At 47.1% G+C, this 25,336-nt stretch overlaps 2 protein-coding genes across 9 annotated transcripts in view; one reads left to right on the top strand and one right to left on the bottom strand.

Moving 5' to 3' along the window:
- SPO11 (SPO11 initiator of meiotic double strand breaks) overlaps positions 1-25,336 on the bottom strand; it is a 693,959-nt gene that overhangs the window by 241,855 nt on the left and 426,768 nt on the right. The window lies entirely within an intron of this gene.
- Positions 1-25,336, top strand: part of BMP7 (bone morphogenetic protein 7) — a 121,222-nt gene that overhangs the window by 76,486 nt on the left and 19,400 nt on the right. Inside the window, exons 2-3 of the mRNA XM_068263147.1 lie at positions 11,099-11,291; positions 21,726-21,874. Coding sequence (XP_068119248.1) covers positions 11,099-11,291; positions 21,726-21,874 — 342 coding nt within the window. The remainder of the gene's footprint in view (positions 1-11,098; positions 11,292-21,725; positions 21,875-25,336) is intronic.

The raw sequence follows: 25,336 nt of genomic DNA, 5'->3' as shown, positions 1-25,336 counted from the left end.
ATGCTTATGTACTTTGAGTCCTATGGGAGAAAAAGGGTCATGGATAGTTCACTGACTTGTGCTTCACAGAGTGCTTCATGTGACTCTGATGCTACCTCCTGCCATGGATCGGTGTGGCATTGGTTTCTCCTGAAGCACAAGTAAGTGAACTCCCCGTGACCCTGTCCACTTGTTTAGGTGCTGAAGTGTGGCTTCATTGTGACTCTGATGCTACCTCCTGCCTTGGATCGGTGTGGCATTGGTTTCTCCTGAAGCACAAGTAAGTGAACTTCCCGTGACCCTGTCCACTTACTCAGGTGCTGAAGTGTGGCTTCATTGTGACTCTGATGCTACCTCCTGCCATGCATCAGTGTGGCATTGGTTTCTCCTAAAGCACAAGTAAGTGAACTCCCCGTGAACCTGTCCACTTGCTCAGGTGCTGAAGTGTGGCTTCATGTGACTCTGATGCTACCTCCTGCCTTGGATCGGTGTGGCATTGGTTTCTCGTGAAGCACAAGTAAGTGAACTCCCCGTGACCCTGTCCACTTGCTCAGGTGCTGAAGTGTAGCTTTCCCAATCCAATATACTCAGATATAAACACCAACTCTGGAGTATTGGAAGAGCGCTAGGCTTGTATATTCTGTGTCAAACTCGCCAAAATACAGCTGTTTGAGCAGAGTCTATTCTTTGCGCAACAGTGTGTGGCCAAGGCTGTCCAGGGTTCTTAACGCATTCTGTTGCTATGCAGGGAGGATGGAGGAAGACTGATAGAGCGGCGCATGAGGAGCATCACAGAGCAGGCGGGGTGAGTAGGGAGAACAATGTCCTCAGCCAGAGCCTGGACATGTCCATCCACTTGGTGGGTCACTCGTCAACACGCCTGGGGGAAGGGGGCTGAACACACACTAGAGTCTTGGAGGTGGTAGTTATCAGCCTCCTCCTTCACGTTTATTCTAACGTGTGTACAGGGTGCGGGCGTCTAGGTCAGAGGTGCCCACACTTTTTCAGCTTATGAGCTACTTTAAAATGTAGCGAGTCAAAATGATCTACCTATGTACAATTTTAGGAGCACACTTGTATATACAGAATGGAACATGTAGTGGGATCGGGATCTACCATGAAGTCCTTCGCAATCTACCTAAAGGGCACCCCTGGTCTAGGTATTCCGCATTCCTTTTGTGTCACTGAAAATACAGTAGCTTCTCATTGTTGTACCAAACACCATTTGTTGCACCCTAGGTATCTCAAAAGCACATTATGTATGCATGCCAATAATGTGGCTCATTAATTGAAAACTTTTAATTTTAAATCTTCTTTTTAGTTTAACAGAGGGTGTTCCCTACTTCACACTTTACCCTGGATAAATAATAGACAGCTGGGGGGGGGGGGGGGAGGGGTGGACGCACCAGAGCAATTTTCACCTTTCAGCGCTCCTTCCATTCATCTATAACTTTATCATTACTTATCACAATGAAATGAACTATATCTTGTTCTTTTCGACACCAATTAGGCTTTCTTTAGGTGGGACATTATGCCAAGAATTATTTTATTCTAAATGTGTTTTAATGGGAAAATAGGAACAAATGTGGGAAGAAAATTATTATTTTTCAGTTTTCGGCCATTATAGTTTTTAAATAATGCATGCTACTGTAATTAAAACCCATGAAATTTATTTGCACTTTTTTCCCGGTTATAACACCGTTTAAATTATGTCCCTATCACAATGTTTGGCGCCAATATTTTATTTGGAAATAAAGGTGCATTTTTTTCAGTTTTGCGTCCATCCCTAAATACAAGCCCATAGTTTATAAAGTAACAAGTGTTATACCCTCTTGACCTAAATATTTAAAAAGTTCAGTCCTTAAGGTAACTAAGGTCCCTAAGGTAACTATTTATGTAATTTTTTTTTATTGTAATTTTTTTTTTTATTATTACATAATTTGGAGAGTGTAGGAGGTAATGAGTTATTTTTTTGTGTAAAAGTAATGTATTTGTATATGAAAAATGCTTTAGGGTGTAGTTTTACTATTTGGCCACAAGATGCCCACAGTAACTTTTTGTTTATGCGTCCTGCAAGCATACAGGAAGTACGCTTGCAGGAAGGGTTAGGAGGCTGGGACACGGATTTTGTCTCACAATGATCGCTGCTTCTCATAGAAGCAGCTGATCATTGCGGGGGGAAGAGATCAACGAACGGGAAAGGTTTTACCCGTTCATTGATCTCCGGGCGGGCGGCGGCGTGCATGGCCGGGCGAGCGGGAGCGCGGACAGCGGCGGGAGCGGCGTCAGGTACGGATTTCTCCGTCCCTTGGTGGTAACAGGATGAAAAAAGGGACAGAGAAATCCGTACCGCTGGGGGTGAAGTGGTTAAAGTGTACCCGAGACTAAAACAACGACAAATAACATTTGTAAAGCGCGTTTCTTCCTTTAGGACTCAAAGCGCATAATCATGGCTCAGACCAATAATTGGTTTTATACGTACCTATGGCTTCCTCCAAACCCTGCCCCCCCACCACCACCACCCCAGATCGCATCGCCGCCAGCGTCTAAATCCTCCTAGATGGTCCGGTAGATGCCCCGTTCACCATGGCCAGCGGGTACAGGCGCAGTGCGGCCGAGTGCGCTCCCCCATCTTGCTCCCATGGCTGAGTGTTCTGCGCCTGCAGTAGTACTGCACAGGCAAAGAATGCTCCCGGTGGCAGGGCGGGTTCACGTATCACTGCCATGCATGCACAGTACGCCCAATTGCTCGTAGTGAACGGAGCTGCTACCGGACCTTCTAGGAAGATTAAGATGCCGGCGTTGGAGCGATCTTCGCGCAGGGGGTTGGAGGAAGCCCCAGGTATGTATAAAACTTTTAGTCCCCTTCCTCTCAGGTACACTTTAAGTCCTAGACGGACCAGGTGCTGAATACCACATCTGCTATTCTCTGCAGCGAACTGCTTTTAGGACCTTCCATATTTCGCTTACCTACATTGGATATTGAATAAACAGTCTGATATATTTGATGCGGGGTCGCTCCTTTTGAAGTCGCCTTCTAGTTTTAAATGCACGGTATCGACTTCAAATCGAGTTCACCAAGAGAGGAAGAATGAACTAGCGCTGGTTTCTCTATGACCGTTCCCCGTCCCTCAGAACTTCCAAGGTCTCTGCCGGGCGCACGTGTTCCGGCCAGCTTTGATTTCTGCGTCGGAGATACGAATCTTGGGGGATTATGTCAAACACAACAAACCTTTTATACGAGGCTTGCACCTGCCCCTTAATGCGTAATGATTTCAGGTTGATGGAATCCAGGCCCTGGGAAGGATTATAAATTCTCATTTGATTCCATTTACTTCTCTGATGCTGAGAACCAGCTGTGAGCCCCGTTTAGAAGGGGAAAAAAAAATGAAGAATGTTAAAAAAATGGCATCTTTCTGCCCGGAGTTGAGGGCCGGAGTCTCTTTCTGTTGGAGATGTTACTAGCGAGCGGTAATAGGTAGCGATCTGGATTGAAAAATGTTCCCAGTCCCCCCCCCCCTTCCCCCTCAGCTCAGGGGGGCTTAATTGAATCCATCCTGTGTTTTCTCTCAGTGTACAAAGATTTGATTGTTTTCTTAAGGAGCGCACATGTGCTGAGTTTTAAGTGTTTAATTTACATTGAAAGCTATTCGATTACGGGGTTTTCTTTTGACATCTGGTCATTATGGGGGACTTGAGTCAATATATATATATAGAGAGAGCATAAGTAAGATTGCGTAGTTAACCCTTTCTGCAGGAATCCGAATGCTCGCTAGCATCCGGGTTTTTAAACAAATCTGAACTGAACTTTCCTCTACCTGATTCCTTTTCTTCTACCAAGTTCTGCAAATATAAATCTCTCTATTGTCATCTTACCTTGCTAATCGGAGCCCGGTCACTGTGTTGCCTCTGTTTCATAGGAGCTGTCGTCTTGCACGGTTGGATTTCTAAGGGCCCTTTCACACTGGGGTGTTGCGCACCCCACCACAGACTAATGAGAGTCTATGGGGTAATTCACACTCCCCACGTTGCGGTACACTCTGCTGGAAGTGCCGTATCTGATGCACAGACATACCTACGTTATGGCGCAGCTCCTGCGGCAATCTGCATGCAAGTCTATGGCGACGTGCTTATTTTAAAATGACCCGCCTCCGTTCTTTTTTTCTTCTTCTTGCGCTGAGCATCCAGGGAAGCGAATTTTAGCAATTGTTCGCAGTGTGGTGTGGCCCTTGGGCCACACTGCACCGCTGCCGGCAATATGCAGTGTAAAGGAGGCCTCCGAGGCCTTGGCCTGCTGTTGTTGTGCCTAAGGGGGCGGCTGGACATAGAGCAGGAGGCTGCCAATGCAAAATGGAGGCTGGATATGGGTAACCAGATATGGGAGAGGAGGGCTGTTTCCAAGTGAGCTGAATTTGAAAGAGAGTGGCTGCTGTACATGGATGTTACACATGGAAAATGGGGGCAGCACATAGAATGGAAGGGAGGCTGCTGTACATGTTTTTTTTTCACATGGAAAAGGGGGCTGCACATGGAATGGGCTGCTGTATTTAGATGATACACATGGAAGAGGGGCTGTGCATGGAATGGGAGGAGGCTGCTGTACATGGATGTTACACATGGAAGAGGAGGCTGCACACGGAATGGGAGGGGTGCTGCTGTACATAGATGTTACACATGCAAGAGGGGCTGTACATGGAGTGGGAGGGAGGCTACTGCACATGGATGATACACATGGAAGAGGGGGCTGTACATGGAATAGGAAGGGCTGCAGTACATGGATGTTAAAGAGAACCCGAGGTGGGGTTCTGACAATGAAATCCGCATGCAGAGGCTGGGTCTGCCTATACAGCCCAGCCCCTTGCTATCCAGATCCCCCTAAGCGCCCCCGCGCGCGCTCTGCGATCACCCATAAATCACAGCCGCGCTGCCGACACGCAGCTTGTCACAGCGGGCTGTGTTTACCTCTGTACTGTCAGTCTGCTGCCCCCCGCCTCCTGCATAGCTCAGGTCCCAGCCCATTTCCCTTCGCTCCCCGCTGATTGGAGGGAAGGGACTGGAGCTATGCAAGAGGTGGGGGAGAGCCGAGACTGACAGTACAGATGTAAACACAGCCCGCACAGTGTGGCTGTGATTTATGGGTGATCGCAGAGCACAGGGGGAACTTAGGGAGGATTGAAATAGCAACAGAGGCTGGGCAGTATAGGCAGACCCAGCCTCTGTACGTGGATTGCATTGTCAGAACCCCACCTCGGGTTCTCTTTAAACATGGAAGAGGGGGCTACACAATGAATGAGGAGGGGCGCTGCTGGATGTGGCGCTGTGGTGCCTCACTGGAGCTAATTAATATCATTGTAGCTGCAGGACAGATTATCACATTGACTTTTTTGCTATCAAACATCTTTATTGTAAGTGAAGATAAACAGTACATACTGGTTGACGCTTCACTACAGTCAAAACAGTGGGGTATCAGATTGACTTTTAATTATAGAGCAAATAAAGGAGAGAAAGTTTTTTCTCTCTTTTAGCTTCAGATTTGGTTTGATCTTACTTTTAAAGGACATATAAAGTGGGATATGGAGGCTGCCATATTTATTTCCTTTTAATCAATACCAGTTGCCGGACATCCTGCTGATCTCCTTGGCTGCAGTAGTGTCTTTACACACCTGAAAAGCATGCAGCAAATGCCGTCAAACCTAGTGTGCCTGAGTTGAAGGGAACAAAGGGATTAAGTCTGTGACTTATCGAAATGGCGGCCTACTGATCTTACACAGTCCCAGCCACGCGCCTCCCCGATCACGCTACTATTCTGACCCGTAACTTTGCTTGCTCAGAACACTCCCGGCCACTACACATGCAATGGGAGGGGCTGCTGTACTGTACATGGATGATGCATATGGAAGTGGAGGCTGCACATGGAATAGGAGGGGCTACTATCATCAGGCCTCTCCTCAAAAAACCCTCCCTGGACCCAGATGCAATGACCAGCTACAGACCTGTCTCCAACCTCCCCTTTCTGGGCAAGCTAATTGAAAAAGCTGTATACCTCCAGCTAGAAGCCAGAATCCTACAAAATAACAGTTATGACCCATTCCAGTCTGGCTTCAGGAAACACCACAGCACTGAAACTGCCCTCATCCAAATATGCAACCACCTGCTCATGGCAAGAGACAGAGGAGAGTGCTCGATCCTCATACTGCTAGACCTTTCTGCAGCCTTTGACACAGTTGACCATGACATCTTGATAAACAGGCTACAGGAATACTGCGGCATTGATGGCATAGTACTTCAGTGGTTCCAATCCTTCTTGAGTGGCAGAACCCACAAAGTGTCTATGGGGCCCTTCCTGTCCACCCCTGTAACACTTAAGTATGGGGTGCCCCAGGGCTCAATCCTCTCTCCCCTGCTTTTCACGATTTACATGCTACCGTTGGGAAAACTAATCCAAAAACATGGCCTGACATACCACTGCTACGCAGACGACACCCAACTATATCTTTCCTTCAAGCCTGGTGTGACAGACCCAACTCTAACTATAAACGCCTGCTTACGTGAACTACAGCAATGGATGAATGACAACTGGCTGAAACTAAATGCAGACAAAACTGAAGTCCTGATTGGAGGGCAGAGCATGATAACAAAACAACTTAACTTGCAGTCTTCACCACTGGGAATAGGAGGCACGGATCTACGCAGCTCTGATCATGTGCGTAGCCTGGGAGTTCTAATTGATAAGGATTTAAACTTCAGAACTCAAATCTCTGCTGTGGTGAAATCATCCTATTTTCACCTGAAGAACATTGCAAAAATCAAGCACCTCATACCCCCAGAAGATCTGCCAACCTTAGTCCACGCCTTCATCACATCCCGACTGGACTACTGCAATGCTCTCTACACTGGCCTTCCAAAAAAGGTCTTGTACCGCCTACAGCTGATACAGAATACTGCTGCCAGACTGCTAACCAACCAACCCCGTCACTGCCACATAATGCCAGTCCTGCATTCCCTTCACTGGCTACCTATAGAATGGAGGGTCCTATTCAAGATCGGCCTACTGACATTTAAATCCCTGAATAATCTAGGCCCTGGATACTTGAAAGATATGTTACAGCTGCGTAGCAATCCCCGCATTCTCAGATCCACAGGTTCTAATAATCTAGTCATACCCAGAGTCCACTTGGAAACTTTTGGTCCCAGAGCCTTCTGTCATGCTGCCCCTATGTTTTGGAACTCCTTACCTCAACAGATCAGGACAGCCCCATCCCTGGATGTGTTTAAATCCAGACTGAAAACCCACCTGTTCAGTCTGGCATTTGCAGAAATATAACTTTTGTTGTGGGAATACTTCATCCTACTAACTACTGAATCTGAGAGAGCCTAAGCGCTTTGAGTCCTATGGGAGAAAAGCGCTATAGAAATGTTATTGTATTGTATTGTACTATACTTGGATGGTACACATGGAAGAGGAGGCTGCACATGGGAGGGGCTGCTGTACATGGATGATACACATGGAGGCGGCTGTACATGGAATGGGAGGGGGGTGCTGTACATGGATGATACACATTGAAGAGAGGGCTGCACATGGAATGGGAAGAAGCTTCTGTACATGGATGATGCACATGGAAGACGGGGCAGCACATGGAATGGAGGCTGCTGTACATGGGTGTTAAACATGGAAGAGGGGTGTAAGGCCTGACAGGTCATGTTCCCAGTCAGTCTCTATGCCCCAATCCAGTGTCGCAGCTCTGAGCTTGTCCCATGTCCTCACCTACAGGCAAGTCCCCACTTGAGCAGTACACTAAATATGTCTCCTGACTTCGGTTACCCCCAGGTCTTAACGTGTAAGGCATACAAACTGAAGTAGAGAGAACAATCACCTGATAGGACCCCACTGAGGCTAGTAACACAGTTCAGATAGTTCATAAGTATCACACAGGGAAATTACCTTGATTCAGGAGGATGAGGCCCTCCGTGTCGATTGCCAGTAATGACTGATGTATGAGGATCAGGCAGCGAGGGATCCAGGCAGATTTGGGAGTGTTCATGCAAGTCCAAATGCAACATTATTCAACAGGCAGTGAAGGCTCCAGGCAAGGAGAGAGTTCATGCCAGGATCACACACAAGGATTAGTTCAGGCTTACTTAGAGTGTCCAGTAACTTAGCAAAGGTCATTTCAGGCAGCAAGCAAGGGTTATCCAAGAAACAAGGCAGAGGTCAGGCCAGGCAGCAGGCAAGGGTTATCCAGGAAACAAGGCCAAGGTTGGTCCAGGCAGCAGGCAAGGGTTATCCAGGAAACAAGGCAGAGGTCAGTCCAGGCAGCAGGCAAGGGTTATCTATGAAACAAGGCAGAGGTCAGTCCAGGCAGCAGGCAAGGGTTATCCAGAAAACAAGGCAGAGGTCGGTCCAGGCAGCAGGCAAGGGTTATCCAGGAAACAAGGCAGCGGTCAGTCCAGGTAGCAGGCAAGGTTTATCCAAGAAACAAGGCAAGGTTTAATCACAACAGACAGGAATTGTCAATATAAGCCAAAGGTCAAGATCCAGTAATATCAAAGTGAGTGCGCACCCAGCAACTAGCAAAAGCTATGCTTATCACGGGCGATGACTGGGAGCACTCTGCAGGTTTAAATGCAGCTTTCAACCAATCAGTGGCCGGCCACACTCCGCACATCCAATCACACAGCGCTCAGCCTACCTAGGTGTCAGCTGACACAGGGATGTCAGTTGACTATTGCTTACATTTGCTGAGGGCGTATTGCGAACGCGTCCTCCACATATCAGCATGTGCGGTTTGTGTCTCAGCAGTGAGTGACGTCATCAGTGGGGAACAAGCACCAAGACCCGTAAGCGACAGATTCCGCCCGGGTCTTGGCAGGAATTTTAAAGGCAGGCAAGTTCCTTATAAGGAGGCTGCACATGGAATGGGAGGGGGCTGCTGTACATGGAGGATACACATGGAAGAGGGGGCTGCTGTACATGGATGTTACACATGGAAGAGGGGGCTGCACATGGAGCGGGAGGGGGCTGCTTTACATGGAGGATACACATGGAATGGGAGGGGGCTGCTGTACATGGATGCTACACATGGAAGAGGGGGCTACACATGGATTGGGAGGGGGCTGCTGTACATGGATGTTACACATGGAAGAGGGGGCTGCACATGGAATGGAAGGAGGGCTGCTGTACATGGATGATACACGTGGAAGAGGGGGCTGCACATGGAATGGAAAGGAGTCTGAGTTGTACATGGCGTCTGCACATAGAATGGGAGGAAGGCTGCTGTACATGGACGTTACACATGGAAGAAGAGGGGGGATGAACGTTGTTTCTGTATATAGCCTAGCAATGTGTCATCGGGGCTGGCAAACCTAATTAATGTCGGCTATGATCTCTCTATTCACAAGACATGGTGGCGCGTGTATGGACGGAGCCAGCGACGGACACGGACAGGTAATGTATGCTGCACGGGGGAGGGGGGCACATTTACACTAGGGTAGATAGCGCCAGGGATTCTGTTGCATTCATTGCTCATCCCAATATCGCTCACTATTACCGCCGCGCACCCAATTGCACATGTTGGCCCTACATCTTGCATCATGTCAGATCGATACATGTGACCAATTTTAACACGAAATTGGTCGCATCGTCGAATTTTCATCTAAGTCGATTATAATAATGGAATTGGATGGTCGATTGGCAGTCACCTGCATCTGATGTATGGCCACCTTAAGTGATCTCTGACATTTATTCAGGACTCAAAAGGGTTATTTCTCCCTCTGAGCTTCCCTGTCAGGAATTTGTTTACACTAGAGAGGCACTGTAAAGTCAAACACTTAGGCCTGTGGTATTTATTAGCACAAGGTATATTGAGCATGTTATTTTGCTGCCGTTGCACACATGGTTACAGAGGCAGCACAATTTCCAATCTGAGGCGAAAAAAAAGTTAGATACGTCAGTAGAGGTAAACCTCTTAATAGACCTTTTGAAAATATTTGACATGAAAGTGAACCAAGCAGCATTTTAGCCCCCAAAGCATCTCAATAGCACATTAAAAATGCACACATAACAGTGTGGCTCATTACAAAAAAAAAATACTACCTCTTTTTCTACATTTTAATGTTTGTTAGAGGCTTTTATTGCCTTGCTTTGAAGCCTGCAGTTCATAGAAAGAGCAGGCAGATAAGGCTGGGAATACACAATGAGATTTTCATACGATTTACTGTCCGATCTTATTTTCAATTGATTTTCCGATCTTTTTCTTTTTTTCTTTTTTCTTATCACTATCCATTCACTTCTATGAGAAATCGATCAGAAAGAAACGATCGAAAATAAGATAGGACGTGTCGGAAATGATCTATCGAACCATCTATCTGCTAAAAAAACGTATGGTGAATTCCCAGCATTAGGACTGCTGTAATTAGTAGTATCAATGAGCAAGCAAAAGCTTTAATCAGCAGGGGTGTGGGGAGAGAAGACACTGTACGTCAAACAATATAGAGAAGTTGCACTTGATTACATTCACACCTTCCCCTGAATAAATAAGGGCACGGGGAAGGTTATGGGGGAAATGCTCCAATAGCTATTAGCAACCAGGGCAAACTGCAGGAAATAAAGTTGCTTGGATTCCTTTAATGTTGAGTATGTACAAGGATTTCTGCACTGTGCAGGTGCAAAGTACGTCTCGCTCCTCTGCTGTAGTATGGAGCTGCTTGTGTAGGGCTTTTTACTCCTTGCACAAGCAGCTTCCTGCTAATGCACAAGCGCAGACCAGACTGATGTCTACATAGGTCAGCTGCGCTTGCCTGGGGAGCGTAGCCACGAAGAAAGAGAGAGGGTCCTAGCAAGCAACTAATGGATTGGGGCTCGGATTTGCTATAAGAAAATATTAGCTTGATCAGAGTTGGTTGTTTTGATAAAATGATCTATCTAACTACATTATTTGTGGCCTGACACTAGATTCTTCTGCAGTAAAAGCAGAATATTTGGCACCCAGATAGCAACGCCCGTGGGAATGCATTTGGGTGAGTATGTCGCAATCGTTCTGTAGCTGCCCTTGCCTTGGTTTGTCCTGTAGTCAAGAGAATGCAGCAGTAGGTGACCCATCTCCTGTCTTCTGTCTTTCAGTGGAACACGACAAGGAGTTCTTCCATAGAAGACGTCACCACCGAGAGTTCCGCTTCGACCTGGCAAAAATCCCTGAAGGGGAGGTGGTGACGGCGGCCGAGTTCAGGATATACAAAGACTATATTCGGGAGAGGTTCGACAATGAGACCTTCCAGATAAGCATCTATCAGGTCCTGAGGGATCATCCGGGAAGGTGAGTGACGGGTCAGAGGGTTCAAAGGACAGGTTTATGTCCATCTCATAGTGACTAGACCTGGCAAATGAGGTTCTTTATAGTTCTAATGTATTTTTAATTGTATAGGTAAAACACCTTTAAAACAACAATAAAAATAAACTTTAAAAAAAAATACTTCTAATGTATGTCAACTTGTTAGCGGGGAGGATAGAAGCATGAGTGGTTCAACACCCTGTACAATCAGAACATCCAGAAACACAAGTACAAATACATTCATGGTTGATGTGTGGTTTGAAACTTCACCAATACTGATACAGCAAAGTCCCGGTATCCGGCACTGGTGGGGATCACCTGATGCCGCATACATGTGCTTGCCGGTTGCTTGAGCGCTTGCTAGCTCCTGGCAGCTTTCTGGCGCCCCCTGTGTATGGTACGCGCCGGAAACCATGCATTGTGCACGGATGCCTGGTAAGCACTAATAGCTACAAGGGGACAAATTCTCAGCCTTATTTACAATAGAAGGGGCACATTGAAAAACAACCCAGATGTTCTGCAGAGATCTTTCATCTTTGTGCAAGATTATCCCCGCAGGAGCTGCTGACGTGCGATGGGTTCTCTTTCCACTTCCAGTGATGACTCCTTCCGTGACTAGGCCTGACAACAGCCCCACACACCAATGCCTAGAAACAAGCTTTATTACAACAAACCCTGCTAGTGTTTGGTTGCTTCACAAAGATGAAAGATCTCAGCAGAACACCTGGGTTGTTTTTCCTATTGTAAATAGGACTGAGAATTTGTCCTTCAGAAGATGTTCATTGGTTATTGTCCACCGGGTAGCTGCAGATCATTGCGGAGGAGCGCTGAGGAGTATATAATTATAGTATTTAGGTTGGATCGAGAAGTAGAGAAATCTGCTCTACTTGGTGAACCACACCTTTCTCGGTTCAGTCCCATCAATTGATTTAAGCTGCGCCAAATATGTGTGAGGACCTCGGTCCTTTAAGACTGGAAGACATCCCTGCTTTAAACCTATGTGTCAAAAGCCTGTCGAATTGTTTTTTGCTGTCCGATCTCCCAGCCGTGGATAAGCGCATCCAGTCTCTATGAGTAAGGTCGGCTCATGCACGGAGGATAAAAGCCAGAAGATGAAGTGGGACCCAACACTGGAATGGTCAGCTCTACGATGATCTGAGAAGCCTCTTGACCATCCAGAGGCTTCTAACTGCTAAGGTAAGTTTCTAACATCTCCCCCTCCCTCCTTCCAATGCAAGTTCGCTTTAATCTCATTGTGTTATCATACTTCATAATTGCTGTGATGAGAAAGCAGCATTTCTACTACACATTGGTGATATTACAAACGGGTCTGGAGATGATCGTTCGGCCTTGTGGTGGTGGGAAGAAACCGTTCTGGTGGTTGTGCTACATCTGCTTTTGTCTCCCCAGATCCTTGTAAAAAATGCAGCAAGCAGCCATTGTGCTGTCATTTGCAGCCCAGCTGAGTAGACCTTGAACTTAATTTATTTCCAGTGCACATTTTTCAGCCACATCAATGGGACAGACTAAATGGAAAATGTTCTCGGCGCTATTAAAAAAAGGGGTTTAGGTGAGGACACTCTGCCTGTGATGAGACAAGACCAGATCACTGTCACTGTGCTGAACACGTCTGGCATAAATATGGCTGACTTGAGACAAAATGTCTGACTCAGCCCGGAGGCAGCTGTAGAGAAGCCTGATCCAATATAGACATCATCATTTTCAAGCCACAGCAACAATGGGAAGTAAGCCAGCCTTCCCTTTTTCCAATGCCAAACTCTGACCTTACCCAAGTGAATAAAAGGGTGTACCCAAGACACCTGAGAGATACATATGTAATGAGTAGGTTCTGGGTATGCTGTGGGGCTTGGTCACAGATGAGGTGCCAAGGTTAGTAACACAGGGAGTCCACTTAGCACATCACTTTGGAAACTAAAGTTATGTCCTAAAACTAAGGTGATATTTTAGTTTTTCCCTGCAGTTTGGTCAGACATTGGAGAACACTGGAGAACATCTCAAAATTCATCTATATAAGGAGAGTTGCCTAAATACAGGACTGCAGTGTACACACAACCTAATTCTTCTGGACATAAGTGCACTTTTCAGCAGCCTGGGATACACCACCTAGCCCCTTGGAGTGGCATGGCAGTCCTGGATGTTCACTATGCTCCACTTAGACTTCCTTGTGGCCTCCTTCAGCTTGACAATCCAAAACACCTCTGTTCTTTTGTCCTTGAACCCTAGTCTGCCCTTCAGTGGCTTGGCAATCCTGGACACACACTCGGCTCCCCCTGGATTCATTAATGGCCTTTAGACTAGGTTCAGACCTATGCCAGATGAAAATGCACAGTTATGTTCCAGTCCTGTCCAGCAGATTTTTATACATTTTCAGCCATTTTAGTGCGACAGCAAGTACCTGCAAATAAATGCTCTCTGTGCTGTAAAGAACAGGAAATGGACAGTGGGGAGGGTTACTGCCTGTTTCCATTTACCTACTGTGTCCGTTGGCAGTCGTGAAGAGCACCTCATTCCACATGGACTTTGTTGTAGCTTCCAGCAACTTGGAAGTCCTGGACATACATGTACTCCAGTGTGGCAGGCATTCAGTGGCTAAGTTGCCTGGAACATTGGAGTGTGTGGCTGTCACACCCATCAACATCCCAGCTCCTTTTCTCTCCATCAGCATGGGGGAAGCGGGGCTATGGCAGGACTGATGCAGCATAGAACGTGAGGCTTATTTGGATCAGTACAGTAATTCATGGTAAGGGTTTTGGTATGGTGTGTGACTGGCCAGCTACCGGATCTTATTCCTATTGATTGTTGAGAACCTTTCAAGGGCTTACCCGCCCTGGCTAGTTGTTTAAAGATCTGGCACTCCAAATGTTTAAAGGACAGTGATGAATGAGAGTATTGTTCATCTTCTTTCCCCACCTGCCGGAACCCCCGTGTGTCATGCACCGCATCATTGTCCATCCTTCTACAGCCTTCTGCCTCTCTCACCCACCTCTCCTCTGAGGCAGCCCCTCTATGCCATTCTCTCCATTGGCCTCCTATTTTCCCAAAGGAACCAATTTTAACTCCTCACTCTATCATACATAGCTCTACACAAGCTGTCACCTCCATACGTGTCCTCATTTAGCTCCAGATACCTCCCTGCCCGGAACCTTCATTCCACCCAGAAGACCCTTTTGTCCTCTAGCTTGGTCTCCTCCTCTCACTCCCACATCCAGGACTTCTCACCAGCGTCACCTCTCCTTTGGAACTCTCTCCCATAGCCTGTCCATCATGCTCCGAGCCTGGAAGCCTTCAAAACACACCTGTTCTGACAAGCCTATAAGTTGCTACAGATAGCATTAAAGGTTTACTGCCTCACCCATTAACTTCTGTGTATCCTTCCCTATTGATTCCACCCCACTACCCTCTAGATTGTAAGCTCACAAGGGCAGTGACCTTCTCTTGTTGTTTCTATTTTGCTGTAATTTACCATATAAGTTCCAATTTTAGTGCTAACTCAAACCACACATTAACTATGTATGTATTTGTACTTGTATTGTTGGATGACATAACCGTACAGTGTCCTGAACTTCTCATGTATTTTTGTTCTCCAATATTTGCTCTGTACTATGTACAGTGCTATGGAAGATGTTGGCACTATATAAATAAAGAATAGTAATACTTTGATTGGGCCATTTCCAAGCTGCCTAGATTTACATAAAAAAATATCATTGACCGTCCCTAGATTGGCATCTCATTGGCAGAGCATTCTGGATGCAAAAATGTAGAGCTCACCTTCTCATGGTGCATCCAATACTGAATGATTTATTTAGGATTCTCCTATCAGTGTAGTGGTGTACCTAGAGGTCTGCAGGCATAGCTCATGTCATGGGGACGCCACAGCGCCATGAGCTCCATGCCTGTCCCCTCCTCCCTTGTGCTGCACTGCAATACTGGGGGATGCCTCTCATTACCTAACTGGGGGGCTACTTATACTGGGGGCACCTCTTAATGCCTATAATAAGGGGACACCTCCCACTACTTGTACTGGGGGGGGGGCTACTTCTACTGAGGGACATCCCATTACCTACAGTATTCTGGTGGGGAGGGACATCTTTCCCTCCCTATGCTAAAGGGGGCTATTTATACTGGGGAGACACCTCTAGCTACCTATACTGGTGGGCTACCTATACTAGGGTACTTCCTTTTGTAACTTATACTGGCGACTAATACTGGGGGGGGGCGGTAATATCAGTATTTGCCATAGGTGCTATATTACCGAGATACGCCCCTGTATCGTTGCAAAGAAAAAACAGTGTTTTGCGAAGCACAGTCGGCTTTCAGAGCGCTGCAATTATGCGGCGGGTGAAAGGATGCTTAGCATTGCTCTCCACCTCCAGCGTCCATGTTTTATGGCTCCCCCAGAGGGCGATTCTACACAAAGAATTTCAATAAATATCTTGACATTCTCTCCCTAGTCCTGGAGTCCTGCCTTTTACGAGCTGAATTTACCGGTCTCTTCAGGGGAGAGCTGGGTTCACAACAGAGCAGACCTGCAATATTTTCCCCTCGATCGCGTTTTAGAGACCAGGAACTTCAGCCTGGATCTGTAAAAGTTGTTTCTGCAAACTCTCATACTAAATTGATTTCAATAAACAAGTGTTTAAAAGTTCATAGTCGACCGTGGCGGGACGTTAACAGCTAATGGATGTATGTGTGTGGAATCCTGGGAATAATATATATATTTTTTAAAGGAAGACTCCACCATTTATTAAACGACAGGATTCCTCAAGTTCATCAGTCTTTACAAGTTTCCGTTGCTTGTAGCGTGCTTCGAAGCAGGATTGCTTAAAACTGCCTTCAAAAAACATATTTTAGCGCATGTTCTACATGGTGCTAGCCTAGTTGAGGTTTCCTGGTGGGAAGCCTCATAGACCAACGGCCACTCCCTGCTCGTAGGAAGGTGGGTTGTCTTGACACCATATAGGAAAAAAGATACAGAGACAACGGGAGCCCACATAGTGTAGAATGTAAGTGGTAAATGAGTAGAAATAACAGAAAATAATAGGCTATTCAAAAAGGTAGCTTGCCATAGAGACAACCAACCACTCGAAGCAGGTGGAGACAATAAACCTGACTCCACTAAGGGGGTCCAAACTGGGTGTGGTCGCTCTCCTTGGTAGAAAAGACTGACTGGCTCTCATGAGGTGTGGGCCACGTAAGGTCCAAAAGGAACCCCTCCAACCTTGGGGGGGGGGGGGGGGGGGTTACAAAAGCACAATGGGGGTTAAGAGGTGCCCAGATGTGAATAAAACTGAGTTAAAAACCGGGCCTGTGGCTAAATAAATTTGTTTTTGTCCTATGAGACTCGTCATTGAGGTAAGCCACCTCACATTTTTTGTTTTCATTATTGTTTTTAACTCGGTTTTATTCACATGTGGGTAACTCTTTATCCCTATTGTACTCTCTGCTCGTGGTGAGGATGGGGGCCCAGCAGGAAACACTATCCATGCCACCAACCGAATAAGTTTAGTAAAGTTGCAGTCAGGGCCGGGTTCAAGTAACAATTGGGCCCTAGGGCAAAATTAGCCTGGGGGCCCCCCCAACAGACACCCCCGACCAAAAAGCGTCATTAGAGGCCCTTTGTTGCATCCAAATTTCCCTCCTGGGCCCCTGAGCTGGCTGCTAACTCTCCCCCCAATCACCTCCCAACTTAACAGACTCTGCAGAGTCCCCGGGGAGCAACAGCTAAGATAGGGAGGGACACCTTGGGGGCCCCTACAGGCTCTGGGGCAATTGCCCATTTTTTCCTATGGTAGCTCCGGCCCTGGTTGCAGTAGCCGCAGCGGGTGCTGTACGCGAAGCCCAGTGGCCAAAAGCTGCAGGCGAGGGTCCTGGTGTACAATTTTAGAGTTTGTTTTCCTGGGTCTTCTATTTCTTATAGATTAGTGATTGAGACCAAATTGCAGAGAGCAGGAAGCGGCCGTGTGTCACCTCAACTAGACTATTTCAACTCTTCATAGTACCGGTATGTCCCAACCTTTCAGTGCTGCTGTATTGTAACCCTGATACCAGCACTCCTATATCTCTTCCTAGCTTTCTAACAGGGATGAGCAACGGATGAATTCCGAATAGGTTTTATTAGGAATTCATCCAGGTAATTAGCACACCTGAGGAGGGGGGGGGGAGGGCGCGGGAAGGTTAAACTTACCCAGGAGCCTTCTGCTTTTATCCATCCAACGGCTCGTCCCGTGCTGCGTTCCAATTCACGGTCACGTGACTACTGCACTTCCTGCTTCAACCGGAAAGGATGAAGTGCGGTTGTCACATGTCCGTGATCTCGCCCTCCCCCCCGTTCAGGTGTGCTAATTTCCTGGATGAATTCCGAATAAAACCGATTCGGAATTAATTCGTTGCTCATCACTACTTTCTAGTTCCCTTCCCACCAAGTGCGTACCTGTTCTGTTGGGCTCCCCATAGTGTGTCACCAGCTTTGTCATGCTTCAAATCCATAGACATAGAGTCTAAGACCACCTGTGACTACAAATAGTCAATGACATGCGTATAATTCATGCAGATATCCATGCAGCTTCGAATTGGCCAAACCAAAAACAGGAAATGCTTTTGATTGGCACAATTCCCTATCATTCACATTAAAGCAAACCGAGCAGTGTTTTTTCTTTCTTTTTAAAAAACAAAGCTTCCCATAAGGGAGGGAGGTTGGTAATAATGGTGTGTACGGTTTGGGGTGCAGTTGGTTGTGGGGAGCACCATTAATTACCTATGGGGTGCTGCTCTTCTGACCCCCGGCCCGTTCAGTCAGCTTCTGCCGCCCTTTGTAAATCCTGCCTGGGTCATGTATCACACACCACTGGGAATTACAAATATCGGCAAATGCTGACGGCCGGTTGAAGAAGGTGCTGAATGTCTTAGGGCTGGTTCAGACGGGCGCTTTTGCGGCGTTTCAGACGTGGCGCTTTTTTGGGATCTACCGCCGTCCCATTCAAGTGAATGGGAGCGTTTATGGCTGGCTTTTGCAGGCTTTTATAAACGCCTGGCGGTTGATCCCGGCATTTGCGTCTAGTCTTGAAAGCAACATGTTGCTTTCAGAGGTGGTAAACACCAGGAAACAATATCAGAGACCAGAACTGCTAGCCTTGAATGCTTCCAAAAAGCCTTCAAAAGCTAGCTTTTATACACTGGCTTTTGAACGCGACGCCAAGCGAAAGCTCAGCAGACGCCCGTATGAACCAGCCCTTACGGGCCAGGGACCAGAGGTGAGTACTGGTGCTCCCCACAACCTCCGAACCCTCAAAGCCTCACACCACTACGAAGCTCCCTTATGGGAAGGTTTGTTTTTTCAAAAAGAAAAAAACACTACTTGGTTAACTTTAACTACTTGCCGACCGCTCCACAACAATTGGCGTAAATGTGGCGGCAGCCCCAGGACCACTCCACGCTGATTGGCGTGAATGGCCTTCAATGGTGCTAGCAGGTGATTGCACGAGCATCTCCGCCTTCAGTCTCCCAGCGGCGATCACCACTCGGAGACTGTTAGACGGCAAAACCGACGTCTAATATACCTGTACAGCGCTGCGATCTAAGGCAGGTGTCACACAGCTGTCCCCTCTGTAGTCCAGGAAGTGATCGGCTGTCATAGGCTGAAGCCTATGACAGCCGATCACACTGATTGGCTGGCGGGGGGAGTGAGGGAGGGTGGAGTATAAAATAAATTGAAAAAAAAAATAAGTACATTTTATTCAAAAATACATTTTTATATAAAAAACAACTTGGGTGCGATCTGACCCCACCAACAGAGAGCTCTGTTGGTGGGGAGAAAAGGGGGGGGGGGAATCACTTGTGTGCTGAGTTGTGTGGCCCTGCAGCTAGGCCTTAAAGCTGCAGTGGCCCAATTAGTAAAAAATGGCCTGGTCTTTAGGGGGTTTTAACACCACGGTCTTCAAGTGGTTAAATTTGCATGCAAGCCGGAATTATTTGCATCTGATTGACCAACTCTGAGTTGGTCAGGGGTTTGCACTGTAAAAGCTTGGTGGTCAGTAAAATCAGAAGGTGGAGCAGCCAGTAGAATAGGGGTAGGAAGAACACCGGCCCTCCCGCCCAGAATTCCAGCTCTGTCCCCAGTATGTCATTTCCTCCAAAAAGTGCTTGATTGGGTGTGTGGCGGTAACTTCATTTTGCGAAGAACAGCGTATCCGAAAGATCCCTGTTCGGTTCCCCTCGAGTGTTAAGTGTCCCCCGTACCTGTGTGCATTGTTTTAAAATCTCACCTTACAGGCGGTGAGATTCCTGGCCTCCTTTGCCATCACTGCCATGTCAGCCATTACCACAATAAACACCAGCTTCCAAGTGGTGCAGGCTATTGCGAAGACAGTGGAAGAGGCCAGGAATCGGGCTGGAGGACAGGTGATATTTTAGGGTGCACTGGGTGGGGGGGGGCACTTTAGTTTGTGAGGTGCAAACCACAAAATGATCCACTGTAGTCTACAAAATAGCAATCACTTTATTAAATACTGCATACAAATCCCCCAAAAAAACCCACTAAAAAGGGCAGCCTGTGATATAACACTAAGCCAAATACACAGCCGACATGTGTCACGCAGCAGCACATTCACCCCACACACCCATGTAAATTGTCCATTTAACTCCCGGGTGCAATGAAAAAAATCATCATATTCCAGAGGAAAAAAAATCGTATGCTGGGAAGTGTAGTCCAGTGAGTAGCTCTTCAATGAACTTTGCTGGGATCAATCAGTTGCAACACAATGTCCCACATTCAATTTGCTCTTATGACACGCAAATAGCAGCAACACAGATCTCTTCAGCAGAAGCAAGCGGCTGTATTGGGCTTAAGCATAAGCAAAGCAAGTGTGCAGACATGAAACAGCGTGGCCATTAGAGGACTCTCACCACCTCATGCCAGTAACACTCGGTGCCCAAGAGGGCTCTCACCACCTCCGGAGGGCATCCACCGTATTGTAGTCACTCAATCAGCTAATGCATCGCCGGATCAATGCTGAAGGAAATAGTCTCCACTTGCCGCTGCCGCTAGTGTTGAAATCCAAGCCGTCTCCGAACTGTGCGCAGCGATGACGTCACCACGCTGCCCTCTAGCTGTATAGTATCGCCCGCCCATCCGGGCTTCGTCAGAGGTGTGAGGTGGCGGTGCTGGTCCTAATTGGTTTGTGGCGTATGGGCAGGTAACGGATCCCTCTCTGATCATATTTGATCAGAGAGAAATCTGTCTCTGGGTCAGTCTGTCCATACATCGCCTGATGTATGGGCACCTTATCAACTGCCGTTGTTTATAGTTACATTGGGATTGATTCACTAACCGGAACAGCGCAAATAACCTCCTGTTATTCGGGCTATTTCAACACTGTGCCTTAAAAGTAAGTGGCTGCATTCTACGTGCACTACTGGTCGCGTAGCGCGCATAATTACCCTCAGCCACAGGAGGACACGCTATGCTTTGAGTAGTGCAGCATAGCGAGCGCTAGTAACTTACGCCCGCTCTCCCTGCAATAACAAGCACTCCACTTGTCCCACCCTGAGCCCCTACGGGTCCAATCACTTTAAAGGACGTGATACCTGCACTTTGATTGGCCCAATAGGCTGCCCGTCACTTGACATGCTGGCTAATTGCGTGCATAATTACCCTCAGCCACAGGAGCACACCCTATGCTGCACTACCCGCAGCATAGTGTGCGCTCCTGTGGCTGAGGGTAATTACGTGGCCAGTAGCGCACATAACATGCAGCCACTTACATGTAAGGCAAGCGAGTAACAGCAGGTCGCTGTTAGTGAATCATCCCCATAGTTGCTTGAAAAAAAGACATCTTTCCAACCAGAAAGAAAAAAATAAACCACCATCCTGAACCTGCACATATCCCAGTTGATCCAGGGGATGGCAAAAAGACCTTACAAGGCCTGAACCAATTAGCCTTAACAAGGAAAAATTCCTTCCGTACTCCAGATGGCAGTCCGATAAATCCCTGGATCAACTCTGCTGGGAAATACCTAAAAAATTATAGCCGTGGATGCCCTTCATTGCAAGGAAAGCATCCAAGCCCTTTTTAAATGCAGATATAGAGTTTGCCATAACTACTTCCTGAGATGTTCCAGATTTTTACAACTCTCATTGTGAAGGACACCCTTTTAAATAGATGACAAAAACTTTTTTCCTCCATACGCAAATCATGTTCCCTTGTGCGTCGTACAACCCTAGGGACAAAAAGCTCATCTGCCAAGCTTTTGTATTGCCCTGTGATGTATTTCTACATGTTAATCGGGTCACCTCCTTGTCGCCTTTTTTCCAAGCTAAATAAGCCCAGTTTGTCCAACCTTTCCTGGTAAGTGAGCTTATGGCTGAGTTAGACTCTCACGGAAGTGTGACTTTTCTTCCAGGGACTCCGACCTGTATCTGCTGGATTCTAGGACCATCTGGGCAGCGGAGGAAGGTTGGCTGGTTTTTGACATCACTGCGACCAGCAATCACTGGGTGCTCATTCCCCAGCAGAACCTGGGCCTGCAGTTGTCTGTGGAGACCAATGACGGTAAGTGGACAACCTATTAAGCTGACCTAGCGCTGGTGTGATATCCACTGAATTAGAATGATCTGCTTACAAGGGCTCTAGGTATTACTATGAGTTTAAAAAAACATGTGTTTGGCAAATTAAAGTTTGTATAATGCAAAAATAAAGTTAACACCCACCAGGGAAGACTAGTTCAATGTTCTTCGCTTCATCTATGTTGACGTGGGGCCTCATCCCCCGCCGAGCTAAGTCTACAGAGCTATGATCAAATTCAGGGCTGTCAAACTCATTCAAAGGGGCCAATATCGAAAATACAGTCTGACGATCCATTTCACAATGGGCTCTTAGATTAAACAAAAATCAGGTCGGTAAAAAACTGCATTCAGTATTTTTGTTTTTCAAAATTCACAAAGATTTTCACAGGTGCTGTAGAAGTCCGGTCATTTACCGAAAAATGTTGCTTCAATTCACCAAGCCCTGCTCGGTATGTACATTTAAAGTGATGCAGAAAAGTCTCTTTGAATGTTTCCTTCTCCTGCTCTGGCACTGTCATGTCCCACCCGCCAATGCTTCGGGTCAAATGGGGTGAGAAGCAGGAGGGGGAAATGTGGCGAACATTACAGAAAGTCGTGCGCAATCGCCAACGATTTTCGTATGGTCCTGCACAATTACTGTCAGTCCTGGGTAGAATAAAACTAAATACCTTTCCTTTGCTCTCTTCCACTGACAGCACAGCCCCTCACCCTCACATCCTGTGTCAGTTTTTTAAAAGAATTTCACACGTGGCCGACCCCCTGGGTAGAGCCATTTGGCTACACAGCTCATGTCCCAGAAACTAGCTCAAACTGGCTGAGATAAGCGCTCCCTCCAAAATCATACGGTCAAACAAAAAGAACATTAATTTATTAAGAATTCAAAATAGGTTTGGCACAGCAAGACAAAAATTACATTTCCTGATACCTAGAAATCAGTTCTATCATTCACCTGAATTACAATTTTCTAGCTATCAGGAATCAGTAGAGAAACCACTTTATCCGGCCTGCGTAGAGCGAATGCAATAGAATAGGCATGTATAGCCTCGTTTAATACAGGGTCGCAGGCCGCTTATGAATATAGTCTCGGATTTGCGATGCGCCAATCTGGGGTGGAGTCACACAGATTGTTAATAATTGGTACATTTCTTGCTCTGAGTCTGGGGGTGGCAACCTTGCTGCCAGTAGATAACCCTGCCTTAAACACACCTACTTTCCAGGTAGTGACAGCCCCAAAACTCAGGTCCTATAAAAATGGGGCGGGACCAAACCTGCCCAGTTCTCCAAATTCCATCGACCAGGCAAGTCCAGGCAGGCGTTTAAGGAGAGCCGATGCATGCTGTGTTCAAGGACTCTTAACATTAATACCTACTTTTAAACTGGACTCTTTATTCTTCAAATTCTTCAAATGGACTGCTCAGCTAACTAAGTAAGAATTTTCTGATTTTATTCTTTTTTATTTTTAAGCTCTGTGTATATATGTTAATTGGTGTATATAACTGTATGTAATGCAATTTTGTTATTAAAGGTTTTAAAAATCGTTTAGCGGTTATGACCTGTTGCTGAACATACACAATCGTACCTATTCTCCTGAAACCGCTACCCTGTGTTTAGGTGTGCCTTTATAACCCGTATGCGAGAACCAGGTCCAGATATAACGATCTGACCCAGGTTCCTGCATACTGCTAAGGGTTAATAGAGCGTTCTCCAAGTCCTAGTATAATTACAGTAGCGGGTTGTGTAACTCGCTTGGTGGCAGATCTTTGAATTGTATGTGTGAGGTGAATCCGTTGGCATCCGAACGCTCCCTCCGCGAGTCAGTTCATCAAATTGCGAATGCGGGTTACCCTTCGTGATGAACAAAATGACCATGTGAGAGGATTTCTGACGCTGACCGATTGACCCCATCCGCAGACCGGCCTTGCGGTCTGTGATATGGAGGCTCTTCCTATTGGCTCTCGGCTTTCTGCTCTCCAGTGTCTATTAATGCTATCACATGCTATTTATCAGTTTCTGACAGATCAGAGCTGCAGTGTTTTCCCCAGAATTTTTTTTCAGCCGGGTGGCATGAAATAGTAGCCAGGTGGCATGAAAAAGTAGCCGGGTGGGGCGCAATGAGAGAATGCAGGGCTGGTGCTTCTGTGTGCAAATCTGCTTTCAGAATAGGAGGTGGTGAGCCAATGACAGCCGAGTGCTCACCAAAACTAGCCGGGTGGAGCACCCAGCTAAAAGAGCCTGGGGAGAACCCTGGAGCTGGAAGTAAATACCGAACATCTCTCTTGGCTTTACCGCATGCTCAGATCTTTGTGAATTGACATTTACTGACATGCTGAGGTATTTACTGCTCTGTAAAATCCGCTGTTTTCTGCATTACCGCATACAGTAATGTTTTGTGAATTGAAGCCAAAGTCGTGGGCCAAATTGTTTCATTTGTCGAGCAGTCTACTAAGTGGTATAACTGTAGCAACTGTGGGGGGGCCTATCAGGGCTACTGCTCCTCCCCTTCTGCATAGCAGTCCCAAGGAGCAGTGTAATGTTTACCTGCTGCTTTCTGACAGCCACATGCTCTGCGAATACCTCTGGCTCACAACGCATGTCACATGATCAACAGTTGGTGGTATGCAAGTACAGAGTGTGCAGCTGCCAGGAAGAAGAGATCTGGCGTATTGCCGGAGCAGGTCAATATTACACTGCTCCACAGCGCTACACTGCAACATGGGGTGCTGGGGAAAGGGGGGGGGGGGGGGTTACCAGCCACACAGGAAGGGGAAGAGGCATTTGAATCCCAGGAGGGGGCCTCATGCCAGTTTTACTGGAGGGCTTGTGGGTTGTTGTTGTTGCTGCACTCATACTTAAACGTGCAATGCTATAACCAGAAGCACCATCACCGGGGTGCTCCATTGGAAGGGTGGCCACAAAAATAACATCAGAATGCATTAACAACAGACCCAGTGAATTCCCAATAGGAAATCTTCTTCCATCAGGAAAGTGATCATTATAGCAGAAGGAGAAGCTGGAGAATTGCATGTTCTGTGGGCAGAGGATCTGGACAGAGGGGAAATCAGGTGGAGAAGCTGGAGATGATGAGGGCTCAAGGTGGGGGATCCAATGCAGTGGTCTCCCCAGGCTCTTCTAGCTGGGTGCTCCACCCAGCTAGTTTTAGTGAGCACCCGGCTGTCAGCCGCTCCCCTCCTCCTCTGCTGTAAGCAGAGTTGTGCAGAAAAGCACCGGCCCTGCATTCTCTTATCTCGCCCCGCCCGGGTACTTTTTCATGCCCCCCGGCTGGAAAACATTTCTAGGAAGAACACTGCAGTGGTGAGGCATGGGGCTTTCCAAGCCTTGGCAGGTTATTCATTACGTCAGGGGTTCTCAAACTGGGTGCCACGGCACCCTGGTGCGCCTTGAGCACCTGTCAGGGGTGCCTCGGCGTTCATCCCCATCCTTTGGGGGG

This window comes from Hyperolius riggenbachi, chromosome 12 (genome assembly GCF_040937935.1).
Source record: "Hyperolius riggenbachi isolate aHypRig1 chromosome 12, aHypRig1.pri, whole genome shotgun sequence".
Taxonomy (NCBI): domain Eukaryota; kingdom Metazoa; phylum Chordata; class Amphibia; order Anura; family Hyperoliidae; genus Hyperolius; species Hyperolius riggenbachi.
Note: the sequence above shows the minus strand (reverse complement) of the source record. Positions and strands in the feature narration are given on the sequence as shown.